General features: G+C 34.9%; 1 protein-coding gene across 2 annotated transcripts in view; it reads right to left on the bottom strand.

Annotated features, from left to right (window-relative positions):
• The window catches only part of tafa5b (TAFA chemokine like family member 5b), a 69237-nt gene that overhangs the window by 29872 nt on the left and 23086 nt on the right, over positions 1-16279 (bottom strand). Inside the window, exon 1 of one of the 2 annotated variants that reach the window (XM_048159066.1) lies at positions 11029-11787. The exons of the other annotated variant lie outside the window; for it this stretch is intronic. Coding sequence (XP_048015023.1) covers positions 11029-11119 — 91 coding nt within the window. The 5' untranslated portion in view covers positions 11120-11787. Of the gene's footprint in view, positions 1-11028; positions 11788-16279 lie in introns of those variants that run through there. 2 annotated transcript variants of the gene reach the window in all.

The following is a 16279-nucleotide window of genomic DNA, read 5'->3' as shown; positions in this document are numbered from 1 at the left end:
GTCTAAAAAAAATGTGGCACAATTTATAGTTTTGCAGGCTTTTTCTCCCCCCTTTTGGATGATGGACCAGGAAAAGCTAAATCTACTGTGCCCAGTTAGGGTTTGGATGCTTATGTTCACAGAGCTGCACTGTGGCATAAGACTGATCAATTGTTTGTGTGCTTTGGGTCACCTAGAAAAGGGACCCCAGCATCCAAGCAAAGAATGAGCAAGTGGATAGTGAATCTCTCTTGCATATGAAGCTTCTGGACAGCCTTCACCGATGGCTGTAAAAGCTCATTCAACTAGGAGTATGGCGGCTTCAAAAGTCATATTGTCAGGGGGATCCCTACAAAATGTGTGTAGTGGAAGGCTGGTCCTCTCCGCACATATTTGTGAGGTTCTACAAACTAGACTTGGATCCCACTTTGGGGTCCAAGGTGCTTATGTCTCACCATAATTCACACTAGGCAGGCACTTGTCAGTACAACGGAGTGGGTATTATTGTTCCCATAGCTTCGCTATCTCCGAAGCGGCGCAAGTTACCTTACTATTGTAACCATGGTTCCCTAAAAATTGTAACGAGACGCTGCGTCGCCCTGCCACAATTCCTGCATGTCTGTGATCGACTTATTTCGGTCAATCAGAAGCTGCCATTGTTTGGTCCGGGCACTATTTATAGACCTTATGGTCATGATGTCACACGCTACGGGGAGACGTCCCGCCACGCCATTGGACACACTGGACTTACACACGTGCGTCAAGACGCAATCACACAGAAGGGTCAACCATGGTTACAGTCATAACCTGAGACGTTTTTGTGAGTTATCAGTATATTGGTGTGCATGTAAACGTGCTCTCATTATAGTGTATGACCACTGGGAAAATTCAGAGGAAAACACAATTAAACACACCGAATCTGAGACGGCAGCGGTTTCACCCCAGGACAAGCCATTATGACATCATTAACACGGCAAGAATGCAAGTCAACACTTTGCTAATGGTCACGGAGCTACACCGCTCTGATAAGCTCTAGATTTGCTCGCATTGTTCTAAAATGCCTCTAAGTGCTGCAGCTTAGACGTGTTAAGCGGCGCAACTCGTGATAGATGATACGCCCTCCTTGTCTGTTCAAATAGCCCCGCTGACAGCGAAATGTCTGATTCATCTCCAACCTCTCCGCTCTCTCCCCAGGATCTTCTGTATACTCCAGTGCATGCGTTTTAGGGATGAAAGAGCTGCCAACCATGCATCTCAGAGATGGAGACTTGCTGGCTGTGCTGATCTGAAATTCAAAAGCTATCCTTTACAGGCTGTCAGAAAAGTGATGGAGTGAAAAGGGAGTCTATCATCAGGGGACCGATGCTGGACTCCACCAGCACACCGCACGATGCTATCAGCCTTCATTCTCATGCCAAGATCGTTCAGTTCAATTCTATAACTGAAAGCTTTATGCTGCAGTTATTGCCTTGCAATGTGAGTCAATTGGCCTCATTTAACTGTAAGATGTTTTCATTAAGAAAGACCACCAGTAACAAAAGCATATATGAATAATATAATGTTCTGAGACAGGGGAGTTTTGATAAAACAATTAGGATATTGCATATAGACATACAATGTGAAATAGAATAATTAGATGTTAAACACGTCATAGTCTGAGCTGGAGTTTAGCCCAGGACCACAGAAAGTCAAATTCAAGACAAAAACCAGAAAGGTCAGATATGAGACAACACAAAGTATTTAATGATTAGAAACCCTGACTTTTTAACTAGTAAAAAAAAAAAGAAGAAATAATTATAATAATAACAATAACACAAATATTAGGCAAGTTCATTATTTCAATAAATCACTGGACAAAATTCATGTCACGAATTGAGAGAAATGAAAACAAGCTCCAAAAAATGTCTCTTTTCAAATTCAATTTTATTTATAAAATGATTATAAAATAAAATTACATGAATGTATTTTATTTTATAAAATAACTGTTTTATGTTTTAACTGTTTTATAAAACATAAATAAATGTATTTATTTAATAAAAATAAATGTATTTATTTTAAAATATTTAAATATATATATATATATATATATTTTTTTTTTTTAAATAACTAAAAAATCATTAGATTTATAAAATACTTTTATTTAAAAAAAAAAACATTTATATTTCATTTAGTTTTATTCATAATGTTCCTATAGCTTAAACAGTACATGCCATAGCAATGTGAAAGTCAATAAAAATGACTGCCACATGCATAAATGTAAATTTAAAATGTTGAATGTTAAGTCAATATTACCAAATTTGATTACATCTCCTTAGAGACTGTGGCAAGACAAAGACTATGAAAAAATGCCACAGGAAGTCAAATTCAAGTCAAAAAGAAAGGTCAGCAATGAGACAACACATCACAGTCTGGAATGGTTAGAGTAAAAAAAAAATACAGTATATTTATAATATAATATAATATAATATAATATAATATAATATAGTGAAAATTTAAAAAAGATTTAAAAAAAAACAAGCTACAACAAATGACAACTTATTTTATTTATAAAATAACTATAACATACAATTAATCAATGTATTTTATTTTGTAAAATTTTGTATTTTGTAAAATTGTAAATTTCTAAAATTAAAATGAATGTTTTTATTGAAAAATTATTGAAAACTATTTCCATAGGTGTATAAATTGAATGCAATGTCAGTCACTTTGAAATAAAAGTGACTGTCAAATGCATGAATGTACATGTTGCAATACGTTTTCAAATCTTATTCCATGTCCTTAAAGACTGTGGCAAGCCAAAGACCATAAAGAACATTGAGTACAGCTTTTATATTGAGTAGACAGTATTATTGCAACCTGAAATTGAGGACTTTACATCCTGTATCATATATTTTAGGTCAACATTTTTTATGACAAGTCCTACTATTCAGCCAGTAGCTATACATCATAATTTCAACTGCCAATAACTTGCTTAAGAGCTGGACAGTATGTATTCCTTCCTGTCACCCTATACACCTATTATCCTAGTCTAGGTTGGAGCAGTAGTCAGAGGGAGGGCTGACGGGGGACGAGGGTCTCCTTTAGAGTCGGTAATGACAGTCAGACTGAGATTGGACCTGATGCCAGGTCAGTCTGGCTGGCCTCTGAGCTCAGCAGGCAGCCAAAATCTTTGCTTCCACACTCCAATCATACCAAAAAGCCCCTGCAAAGTGTGACTGCAAGACGTCTGCTTGTACGGACTCCTGGGGAGTGTTTTAAACTAATTTATTTAGAATACTTAAAATGTACGCAGAACACTTTGTTAAGACACGCAAGCCCTTCCACAGCTCTCAGTGTTCCACATTGTTAATCCCTCCATGGTTTTAGTCTGGCATCCATCCTCTTTCAAGCTATTTCCATCAATTAGCAACTGCTGGGGGAGTTCAGGTGGCCACAGTAATGGTAATCTTTGTAGCCAACTGTTCATTTGAAATGCTTAGCAGTGTATGGGGTTTTTGAGTAATTTTTCAGTTCGCTCTCATCGTCATCATGACCTGAACTCAGTGGTCAGAGATTTTGTTTGAACTGAACAGCCAATAGCATCAAAACACAATGGAAGAAAAAATGATGAATGAAACTAAAAATACTTACTTTTATAACTGCCTAGTTTTTTTGTGATATACATACACTCCTATAAAGGATTTGTTTGATACACACTCTGAACCACTGATTCGAAACAAAAGATTCGTAAAGCTACAAAGCTTTATGAAGCAGTGTTTTGAAATCGCCCATCACTAGATATTGTTGAATAAAGTCTTTATTTGTTGGGTTTTTTTGGCACACAAAAAGTATTCTCATCTCTTCATGACATTAAGGTTGTCACATGAACTGTTTTAAATAAGTCTTTAGTACCTTTCTGGGCATTGAAAGTGTTAATTATCTTGCTGTCAATGAAGGCCTCAGCCTTGGATTTTATGAAAAATATCTTAATTTGTGTTCTGAAGATGAACGAAGGTGTTACAGGTGTGGAACGACATGAGGGTGAGTAATTAATGACAGAATTTTCATTTTTGGGTGAACTAACCCTTTAATATACAGTCATTATCAGAATTATTGGCACCCTTGGTAAATATGACCAAAGAAGGCTGTGGGAAAAAAAATCTGCATTGTTTATCCTTTCAAAAAAATCACAAAAATCTAACCTTTCATTTAAGTAAAACTAATATGTCGAGGATTAGGAATCACATTATGAAATAAATGTTCTTCTCTAATACATGTTGGCCACAAATATTGAAAATTCTTATGAGTAAAATATATAGGAATTATATTCCGCTTCATATTTACTTTTTTTTTTTACCACACCAGAGTGACTAGGAACATGAAATTATCCAGCCATGAACTCCTGTATCACAGGAATATAAATGAGATAGGCCTAATGCAAAGGCCAAATTCTCTTAATAATTCATCACAATGAGTAAAACCAAAGAATATAGTTCTGATGTGCAGCAAAAGATTATTGAGCTTCACAAAATATAAAAAAGTGTCTGTAAGAAAACAGCTAAAGCATTCAAAATTCCCATTTCCACCATCAGGGCAATAATTAAGAAGTTCCAATCAACAGGAAACGAACAGGTTACAAATCTGCATGAAAGAGTCTATTATCTTAATGTGAAGTGAAGAGGATAGTTTGAGTGGCCAAAGACTCTTCAAGGATCACAGCTGGAGAATATCAGAAAATAGGTGAGTCAAAGAAAAGCCTCAAAGAAAATATCAAACAGCATCTAAATCCCCAGAAGTAGTTTGAGAGGGTTCTCAAGAAAAATATTCTGCTTTTATCCAAAAACAAACTCCAGCATATTCAGTTGTCAGACACAACTCAAACTTCAAGCAGGACGGGGATGAAACTAAAAAAGAGATTTTTGGTAGCAAACCCACAAGATGGGTTTGGTGCACACAGGGATAAAAAAAGTACTCCATGTGTACGATTAAATATACTGCTGGATCTTTAATGTTATGGGCCTATTTTTCTGCTGAAGGTTCTGGACATCTTGTTCAGATACAGATTCTATCAAATACCAACAGATAAAAAATCAAAACCTGACTGCCGCTGCTAAAAATCTTATAATGGGCCGTGGTTTGGATCTTCCATCAGGACAATGATCCAAAACAAACACCAAAATCAACACAAAAATGTGTCACTGAGCACAAATGTGTCACCTGAACCCTATAGAAAACTGAATAAAAGGGTGCCATTCTAAGAGTGTATCAGTACTACAACATTACATCCAAAGCACCAAATGACACCAAAATGGAGCCTCAATAAAAATCGATTTTTATTTATACATTATATATAATATATTGTAATATAATGTATACATTTTTACCTTTATAATACATTTTTATGAGATTTAATACCTTAAAATTGGCATTTGCAAACTGTTTTACTTCTATACTATGACATATTTCTGAGTTAAACAGAATATTAAAAATAAAAAAATGTTAAGGGTTCATTTTATCATCCTTAAGAAAAAGTAGGTCTTTACTGCATTACTGTTAACTGGCATGAAATTGTACTCACTATTAGCAAGATTTGAAAGAAAAAAATGGCATCAGTCAAAAAAAGGAAAGTGTTTCATTCATTTTAACCGGCATGAAATTTTGCAAACAAGATTAAAAAAAAAAAAAAGTTTCAGTGGTGAAGCAAGTTATTATTTTTAATGAAAGATAAAACATTTTTTCATAACATCCACTGCTGAATCATTCACAATAACACTAACAATACTGTGTATTAGGAAAGTAAATATTGTCACTTTGGATTTCGTTTTGACTTACTAACTTCTTTATAACAATCAGCATTGATGAAATTATATTTTTAAAGCCATTGGATAATCCATTCTAAATGAAGCATAAACAAAACTGACCTAAAGAAGAAAATAAATGGAGAAATTTTGGAAAATGTGAGCTGAGGTGTGAGGTCGGTGCATTATAATATCAAACACCTAACGCAGCACTAAGTCTCTGTATGTTGGAAATGAAAAGCGTTCGGGCAGATGCCTCCTGTGGTTCTCTCTATCACTATGCTGGAGGTCACTGCTCTATTCCTTGGCACTTTGTGAGAAGCAAACCCATGCATTCTCCAATTATTTTCTTAAAAGCCCAGTTACTGTGGCAACCAGGCCAACATGGTTTGTTTGCCATGGCGGCAGGCCAACTCAAACCTTTAAGCTGTTCAAAGCTAGCTCACACATAATGGGTGACTGCTCTTACGAATTGAACCTTACACCTATACTGGTATCGCACACAGAAAGAACTCTGAACTTAATGATAGCATTGGTTCACTTAGAAGTCCATTGATTGGGTAAAACTAGGGCTGTCGATTTAATTAGATTAATTAATTACGGTGAAAAACAATGTGTTAAATGCACTTGCCCCACCCCAGACCTACTTAGGTTTATTGATGACGAATATGAAGCAGGACAACAGCTCTCATGATGGAGCCTATAGAATGTATGGGTTCAAATGTGATACTGATTTTATACAATAGTTCAATAAATAAGTTAATATTGTGTTATTTTAGATACAATACTGTCTGTTTTGCTCAATTTTGCCAACGAAAATATGAAGACAAAGCAGAACTGTTCACACAGCAGCATTTCATTTCTGAATCCGCGTTTTGAACGAATCGGGTGAACCATTTACTTCACTCCTGAATGAATCAGCCATTTGAGCGAATCGAATGAATGATTCAATGACTTAATCATTAAACATTTACCGCCACCTACTGGCAGTTTTAGTTTATTATTTAGAGTGTAAGTTAATTTAAAAAACAACAACAACATGGTATAGTTCACTCTTTAATGTTACTCACCCTTATGTTCCAAAAGAGTGTGTTTAATAAATTCTATGTTGAATCAAATTAATTATTTCTTGCTGAAGCTACTTTTTAATGTCTATTTGATGCTTTACACAATACTGACTTTAAATTATCTTTTGGGAGTAATTTCTCAGCCAAATTTGATGTGTGATTAATTTACGTTTAATTATATTAATTAATTGCCACATCATGTAATTAATTAGTTTAAAAATATTAATCGCATAACACCCCTAGTTAAAACTAAACACATCTGCAAGGGCTGTTGATCAAAAAATTCAATTCCAACTTGCCTTAATGCTTTATTTAAAGATCTGTAGTGAGAAAGTTTTTGAATATTGAAAAATAATTGTCATTTCTGAGCCAAAATAAAAAGGTCATGAACATGTCTCAACTATTTCACATCATTCCTTATACTGAGACCCTTATGTAACATGGATCAATTTTGTGAGGCAGAATTTTCTTGCTTTTTCTTTTCAGAGTGTACAGGGAGTAGATGCCAAATTTTTTTCCCAGCACATTTTACCAATTCCAATCCACATCAATCTTAATAACTACTATTAATATTGTTTTTAATCATTTATAAGTGATATATAATTGTTCATGAAGGCTGGAAATGAAAAATGCCTTATATTCAGGTGTGCAGAATTATTAGGCAAGTTTTCTTTTACAGGCAAAATGAGCCAAAAAAGAGATTTAACTCAGACTGAAAAGTCAAAAATTATAAAATACTCATGAGAAGGACGCAATACTAATGCAATACTAGAAATTGCAAAGTTAAAGCATGACCAAGGGACAGCAAAATGCTCATTGGGTCAGCGGGGTCAGACAAAAACAGGTGGAAAAGAAAAGACACATGTTAACTGCAAAATAATTAAGAATTAAGGTGAAGAATTAAGTGTGAAACCATCAGGAACCCTTTAGTCTCCAGCGCCACCATTTTCCAGAACTGCAACCTACCTGGAGTCTCCAGAAGTGCAAGGTCTCAGGATCTCAGAGACTTAGGTTAGCTAAAGAATCCTAAAAAATGACCTGCACTTGATAAGAATCACAAGCTGAAGTGTTATAAAATACATGAAGACTGGGTTTTAATAGGGCTTATAGACAGACAGCTTGAGAATGACTCCTGATGGACCAGCACCACATCCTCTTGTACCACTGTTTGAAGAATTTATCCAGAATCTGGCAGTAAGGTGTTTGAGTTCACTTTTAGTCCATCTCTTATCCTGAAATGTCTGTCTTGCAGAGATGGACTAAAAATGATCTTCCAAAACTTACTGCCAGATTCTGGAAGATAAATTCTTCAAACAGTGGTACAAGAGGATGTGGTGCTGGTCCATCAGGAGTCATTCTCAAGCTGTCGGTTTATAAGGCCTATAAAAACCCAGTCTTCATGTATTTTATAACACTTCAGCTTGTGATTCTTATCAAGTGCGGGTCATTTTTTAGGATTCTTTAGCTAACCTAAGTCTCTGAGATCCTGAGACCTTGCACTTCTGGAGACTCCAGGTAGGTTGCAGTTCTGGAAAATGGTGGCGCTGGAGACTAAAGGGTTCCTGATGGTTTCACACATAATTCTTAATTATTTTGCAGTTAACATGTGTCTTTTCTTTTCCACCTGTTTTTGTCTGACCCCGCTGACCCAATGAGCATTTTGCTGTCCCTTGGTCATGCTTTAACTTTGCAATTTCTAGTATTGCATTAGTATTGCGTCCTTCTCATGAGTATTTAATAATTTTTGAATTTTCAGTCTGAGTTAAATCTCTTTTTTGGCTCATTTTGCCTGTAAAAGAAAACTTGCCTAATAATTCTGCACACCTGAATATAAGGCATTTTTCATTTCCAGCCTTAATGAACAATTATATATCACTTATAAATGATTAAAAACAATATTAATAGTAGTTATTAAGATTGATGTGGATTGGAATTGGTAAAATGTGCAAAAAATTGATCCAACTTGCCTAAGTAAATAAACGGAGTACCAATTCAAACAGCTGGTCTGCTCATGATTGTGAATACAGGCTTGTCTTTCTTTAGTTTCTTCACAATGGCACTTAAGCTATTCACAATATCATTTCTAATAACAAGTGGTTGTACAACTTAAGTTTTGCACAAGTACAAACTAGACAGGTCATGAAAGTCAGAAAATTACATTAATCTTTTTTCTTATCAATTCTGATGCCAGATGAATGTATCACTGATGCACATACAGTGTCAGAACATATTCTTGTGTTTTTGCCATTTCATTGTTTTTGCACTGTACTGATTTCCTGATATAAGCAATATGTGTTATGATACCATAAACATATCTACCAATACCAAGTAATATCACAGAATCATGCAGTATTTTGATGTAAATTCATAATTCAAATCTACAAAATGGACCAGATTTTTATAAATACATAGATGTAAATGAAAACTACTAGATTAGATTTTCCTCTGAATACTTTATTAATGAGAATGAAAAACTGGCTATTGTTAGCCTACCTATCAGATTAAATCAGTGTAAACAAAATGCATCTTAGCACTGCAGAAGTGGCACAGAAGATGCATCTGAAGTGACATTCATTACACTGACCATTTAATGCTGCCCAGGGGTGGTATTACTGCATTTACATTGCAATTACAAGTGCAATAGCATAAATAATGTTATGAGATTAATATTATAAATATTAAATTCTAAATATAGAAATATGAAATGATAAAAAAAAAAAAAAAAAGAAATAATAGGTCTACTTTTAAATGGGAAACTAAAACCGCCAGTAGGTGGCGGCAAGTCTTATTGATTGGGTCACTGAATCGTTCATTCAAACAATTCGCTGAAAACGGCTGATATTCATTCAGGAACAAATGAGCGTGGTCAAATGAGCACGAACTGAGAGAATAAACTATTATGTAAAGATGTTATAATGTTTAATAGAGATGCTTGAGCTGCTAATATAAAATCCTTTCAGTACCTTTCATCTGATAAACCACAGCGCAAACAATGACGTGCAACTTCTCATTACAAAATTAGCTGTGTTTGAACTGAAGCGTCGGAAACACTCAATAAGGCCCAAATTACACGGCATTTACTACACATGGCACAGCATGAAGGCAAAGGCACTCAAAAAGACTCTCTTGTAATGTTTCTGCAGCCATTAAGTGTTGAAATGAACGTTTTAAATAGTGTTACTGCCACACATACAACACAGGGCAGTACTGACCATATACGTTTATAAACAGTGGCAATGCCAGTATTTTGAAGCTTTCGTATCGCGGTATACCGTGCAACCCTGATGTTTTATATGGCACTCTAAAAAATATTAAATGTAACTTAGTAAAAAGAACACCTATAGGTTTAAATAGGTGTTCTCCCTTATTTCTTATTTTGTATAACAAGGCAGTACAAATGGTTTAAATATTGGTAAAATTATATTTTTGTAAGTAAATCTTAGAAACCACCTTATAATTTGTGAAGAAAGGGGCATTCCCATCCCACAATTCCCTACACAAATGTATGTTTAAGGTTTTTTTATGTTGCATTTTATTTAGTTCAAGTTTACTGCATTATTTTAGTGTCTGATGATGTTTGTATATTTTAACTGTAAATTCTTTGAAAACAAAATGCTTTAAAAAAGTAAAAATTTTGAATTTTATATTTAACGAGGCAGTAAAATATAGCTGAAATAATATTTTTTTTTCTGTATGTAAATATTAGAAACCACCTTATAATTTGTGGAGACAGAGGCATTCCCAACCCACAAGTTTTTTTATGTTGCATTTGATGTTATTGAGCTCAAGTTTACTGCATTATTGTAATGTCTGATGGTGTTTGATGTTTGAGTGTAACTGTACAGGTCTGTCTTTATGCCATTATAGTTGCTGTAGAGGCCAAATTTGATTAACGCAGTCATGGCCTTCCATTGTTCCAACTGTACAATAAACATTTCACATTAATAAAACAGATTTTAATAGCTCAAATAGGTTGGTATTGATATTATATAATTGAATGACGTATTTAGGAGAAATAACGCGAAATACCCAAAGTCATCAAAATGTTTGCAACATCATCACCAGATATATTTTTACGGCAAAGTTCTGGCAACCACAACTGCTTGTTTTTATTATAATAATTTACCGTAAAATTTGCACTTTTATATGTGTGTTTTTTTTCCAGCATTCAGTTAATTCTGCCAAGGACAAGGAGTACTGCTTACCTTCGCCGAAGAAATGCGCTTGAATCAAGAACAGCAGAAAAAAGCCCACCGCCGCTCCCGCGAGCGCCCACGCCACACGAAGATGCTGCATCTCTCTGATGACCTGATGCGTTTACAACAGCACATCCATCCCGACTCAACACGCAATAAACATTCCCTTATTCTCAGGAAGAACAGGATGCTCGGTAAGGACACTTTCCATGCGGAAAAGCTGATATGTGTGGAAACTGCTCGCGCGACAGGTTTCTATTCGGAGAGATTAAAGTTCAATGCGAGTTTCAACGCGGCATCTGACACTTCGTGCCCCATTAACCGCTGCATAGTCTCTCGCTCACTGGTCGTCCCGTAATATTTAACAGGCGACTGGCCGCTTGTATTCACACATCCACGCACGAGCCTCGAGCTACATAAACTGTCGCCCCCGGAATTCCGTTAAAGTCCAGGAAAAGACCTCAGTATGTCCAGTATCACGCGAGAGGTCTCTAGTCTACTGCATTCTTCTGTTGACTTCCCAGCAGAAATGTTGTGCGGACGCGCGTGCATCCCGAGAAAGCGCGCGGTGCTGCCAGTCTGAGCGTCTCCTATTTAACTGAGGCTGCGGGTTTGCACGCGAGTTTCATCTTGGTTGAAATCGACGTCATCACTGTTAAATCTGTCAATCTCCGAGCGATTCCGCTTAGAGCGCGAGTGAGAGATGGAGAGAGCGCGCGCGGGGATACCTGGTCACAGTAGGCCAACAGATACTGTTTTTACTCCAGAAAAGTTTTTTTTTTTTTTTTTTTGCCATATTTTTCTTTTCTAATTTTCTATTTTCATCTGACAGGAATACATAGGCTAAGGCGTCTTCAGTTAAAAACTTATATTTAATATGCTGTTTAATATGTGGATCAAAGAGGAGTTTTCATTAATATTAATACACTATGAAATGTTTTTTTTCTCTTTTATTTACTGCAAAAATAAAATGGAAGCTGTAGTTGCCGTAACTTTACTGTAAAAATACAGTACAAGCATTTCAGTGACTGCATATTTTCTTCTAACTTCATAGTTTCTGTAAGATATTGGAAAGCTACAAGTTCAGTCACACAAACATAAACACACCAAGGTAACTTATGACAGTAAGTAGTATATAGTAAATAACATAAATGCAACATAAAACAAGTTTTTTTTTCATAAAAAAAATAATTCATTGGTTTACTTCAAAAAAAACAATTTTATGTTTTAATGTAAAGTATAGCCTACTGTATGTACACTCAAAAAATGATATGTTGGATTTACATAACTTTTTTATGTCAGCAGGTTAATTCAGTGCCATTTAGTTGAATCAGGTTAACATTCTTAATTTTGTCCAAAACTATTAAGTTTAATTATCCTAAAATTAATATCAAACAAAAATTATCCAGTTTAAAGGGTTAGTTCACCCAAACATGAAAATAATGTCATTAATTACTCGCCCTCATGCCGTTCCACACCCATAAGACCTTCGTTAATCTTCGTAACACTAATTAAGATATTTTTGTTGAAATCCGATGACTCAGTGAGGCCTGCATTGAGAGCAATGACATTTCCTCTCTCAAGATCCATTAAGGTACTAAAAACATATTTAAATCAGTTCATGTGAGTACAGTGGTTCAATATTAATATTACAAAGCGACGAGAATATTTTTGGTGCGCCAAAAAAACAAAATAACGACTTATATAGTGATGGCCGATTTCAAAACACTGCTTCAGGAAGCTTCGGAGCGTTATGAATCAGCGTGTCGAATCAGCGGTTCGGAGTGCCAAAGTCACGTGATTTCAGCAGTTTGGCGGTTTGACACACGATCCGAATCATGATTCGAAACACCGATTCATAATGCTCCGAAGCTTCCTGAAGCAGTGTTTTGAAATCGGCCATCACTAAATAAGTCGTTATTTTGTTTTTTTGGCGCACCAAAATATTCTCGTCGCTTTATAATATTATTATTGAACCACTGTACTCACATGAACTGATTTAAATATGTTTTTAGTACATTAATGGATCTTGAGAGAGGAAATGTCATTGCTCCCTATGCAGGCCTCACAGAGCCATCAGATTTAAAAAAAAAAAAAAAAAAAAAAAACTTAATTATTTATTGAATGCATTCAAGAACAATTTTTATAACCTTCACAAATGTTATCTGACAAGAAAACCTTTTACAAAATCTTTACTCCGTAAAGACTCTTATTGTTAGGCGTTAGCCAGAAGACAGTTTTGTTATATCCATGACATGCCCAAAATAGTTGTTTTTTTATTATTAAAACATCTTTAATTGTTGTTAGCAGGTCCTCAACCCAAGCACAAGCGCTACACTTCACCATAATGGTGACCAGTAAAAACATATGAGAACATTAAACATTTAGTCTCCCAATTTTTTCTTCTTCTTGAAAAACCCCCCGCATAAAATAACATTTTATTTCAACATTTAATCTCCCTATCCAGCCCTGTGCAAAGCATGATGAGAAGGGGAGATCCTGTTTCTATAATGTTATTTTAACACAAACAAAATCATTTATGTACTCTCAACTCAAATAGATTAAGTAAAGTGGATGAAAAGAATTATGTTGGATTAAATTCATTTACTTAAGTAAATTGAACAAGCATCAAATGTTATTTTTGGTCTACTTAATTGAAACATGTTCTTTCAAAATGAAAATATTGAGTTGAGCCAAAACGTAACTGTTTCAAGTCAGTTTAACACAATGCAATTGTGTATGAATGAGAAACCTAATACAGTGGTGTTAAATGAAAATGTTTTTTTAAATAAACTGAACAGTATCATAAAATATTTTTTTGAGTGTAATGCCTAGTGTGTGTTATATATAATTTTAAAAAAAAAAAATTAAATAGCTTGCATAGTACTCCATAGCTTACATATGCAGGTCAAAATTGGTTTCTTTCATTTTCCATCTGATATCAATCTAATGTAGGTAATTATTGTTAAATATCATACTGATGTTCAGATTTATATTTAGCGAGAAAGTAAATATCAAGCTGTCATTTAGGAGAAGCTTTTATCCGAAGCCATTTACAGTACAGGCTATTTATAACAGTGACAGTCCCCCTGGATCAGTGAGGTTAGGTACACACACAATCTAAATTAACATTCAGATTTTATGCATGTATATGTAGACTTGCTTTCTCATAGTTTATTAGTTTTAGTTTTTTTCTTAAACTCTAAAACTGCTTCATCCAGTGATAGATAGCTATTTGCTTTGTCTCTTGGTGATATAATTAATAATGATCTATTTTAATGCATATATTCAGATTTAAAAGTAATCCATTTTCTTTGCAGTTAATGTCACTTTTCATATTACCCACAAGTACATCTGTCCACACATGACATCCCATCATATTCTCATATTGTTCTCACGTACTCCGAGCTTCAGTGGAAGAATGGCAATCAATCAGCAGGGACCCAATTAAATATGTTCAGAATACCGCACCACTGCAAAGTCAAGCTGCTACTGAAATATCCTGCCCTATAATAACATGTTCCTCCTGTGTTGCCAATATATCTCCTACAGATCTAGTATTTTCCTCCCGCTCTATCTCTCAATTTCCATCTTGTCTAAGGGGAATATCTATATTTGACTCTGCAGTGTTTGTTGGAGGTATTGTATGAAAAAATGTGGTGGGACAATAGACACGGTTCCAATTTATTAAACCTGCTTTCATTTATTTACTTTTTACATTTGTTTTCCATAGTAATTGCAACGTCTCAGAGGAGACACTGGAAAGCAATATTGCCGTGATATATATAAACAATATCAGCCAGACCCAGTACCCTATTTTGTTTGCTATTTTTGGTGGATTAAAAAAAAAATCACACCAAGCTAATTCTAGCAATAAGACCTGCGAATGACGGCAAACCATGGAAAACAAACCTGAGTATGAATATTTATTTTTGAACTGTTTTCATCAAGTATTTAGCAGCTGTTATGGTGAAAATAAACAGTGTGAATTAAACAATTGTTGAAATTCCACACACCGAAATAACACATTGAACTGAACTGAAAAACTCAACATTTCAATTCATGGACTTAATCTCTCAGATCAATGCAGGGACAAGCCACTGTTTGCCCTTTTTATCTAAATCCCTTTCTTTGATTTGGAATCAGAAATCCATTTAACTTCTAAAACAGATTGCTAGAAGAACATCAGCACCAAACTTTAGATTTGAAATGAGAAAGATTACTTACTAAACATTTATCTCATGCTAATGAGAGCATTAGAAGCATCCCCAAAAAATGAAAACTTTGTTAAGCTCCATAATGACAAAAAGCACCATAAAAGTAGGGTAGGGTGGGGAAAACGCCCCCCTTAAGGACTGTGTCATTTTTTTCTGTGAAACAAAAGTTAAATGTGTCCAGAATAGCTATCGTAGTTTTAGTGACAATGACATAAATTATAAACCATGTATGAAAAATGTCCAGAGTTTTTCATGAAATTAAATTTGTACCAAGGGGGCGTTTAAAATGCCCCCAGTCTGATAAAGCAAGTTGCTTTATACATTTACCGCAAAATCAAAGTGCAGGCAGTTTTAGCTTAGAATTAAAAAGAATATAATCAATCATTATGATTTACAAAATTACAGTATTTTAGTTGGAAAATATTGTTAGTTGATGCTAACTTCCTAGCTAACTAGCTACCTGATGCTAACTTGAGGTAATTTTTAAATATAAAGTCCAAATATTTTTATTCAACCACCTAGTTAGATTAAATTTGATTGGAAAACAAAAGATTTGATGTTCAGAACAGAGTAATTATGATAGTGGGAAGGGGGCGTTTTTACGTAGAACCAGACATGAAATGCGGGGAAAAAATAGTAGGCTAAATCGTACGCATGATTTACTAATTCGTTCCCTCGTTTTACTAAATCGTGTGCATGCTTTACAATTTCGTTCCCTCGATTTATTATCAAATTAGTAAAACGTGTGCACGATTTAATAAATCGAGGGACCGAATTAGTAAATCGTGCGCACAATTAAAAAAATTTTTCTTGCATGTCACGTGCAGGGCTCCGTACGTTTTACCCCACAGACTATATTTGAAAATGTTTTTTTGTCATTCTTAAAATATAATTATGTATTCCTAAAAGGAACAGTGTGTAAATTTTAGCGACATCTAGTGGTGAGGTTGCGTATTGCAATATAGAGAAGCTACGGTGACCAACACAGGACAAAAATGTTGTCGTCTGAGACAGCAGCCAGTCCAGCAAACGCGCTCTGTAGA

Source organism: Megalobrama amblycephala, linkage group LG15, assembly GCF_018812025.1.
Source record: "Megalobrama amblycephala isolate DHTTF-2021 linkage group LG15, ASM1881202v1, whole genome shotgun sequence".
NCBI lineage: Eukaryota > Metazoa > Chordata > Actinopteri > Cypriniformes > Xenocyprididae > Megalobrama > Megalobrama amblycephala.
This window is presented reverse-complemented; position numbering and strand designations above follow the sequence as displayed.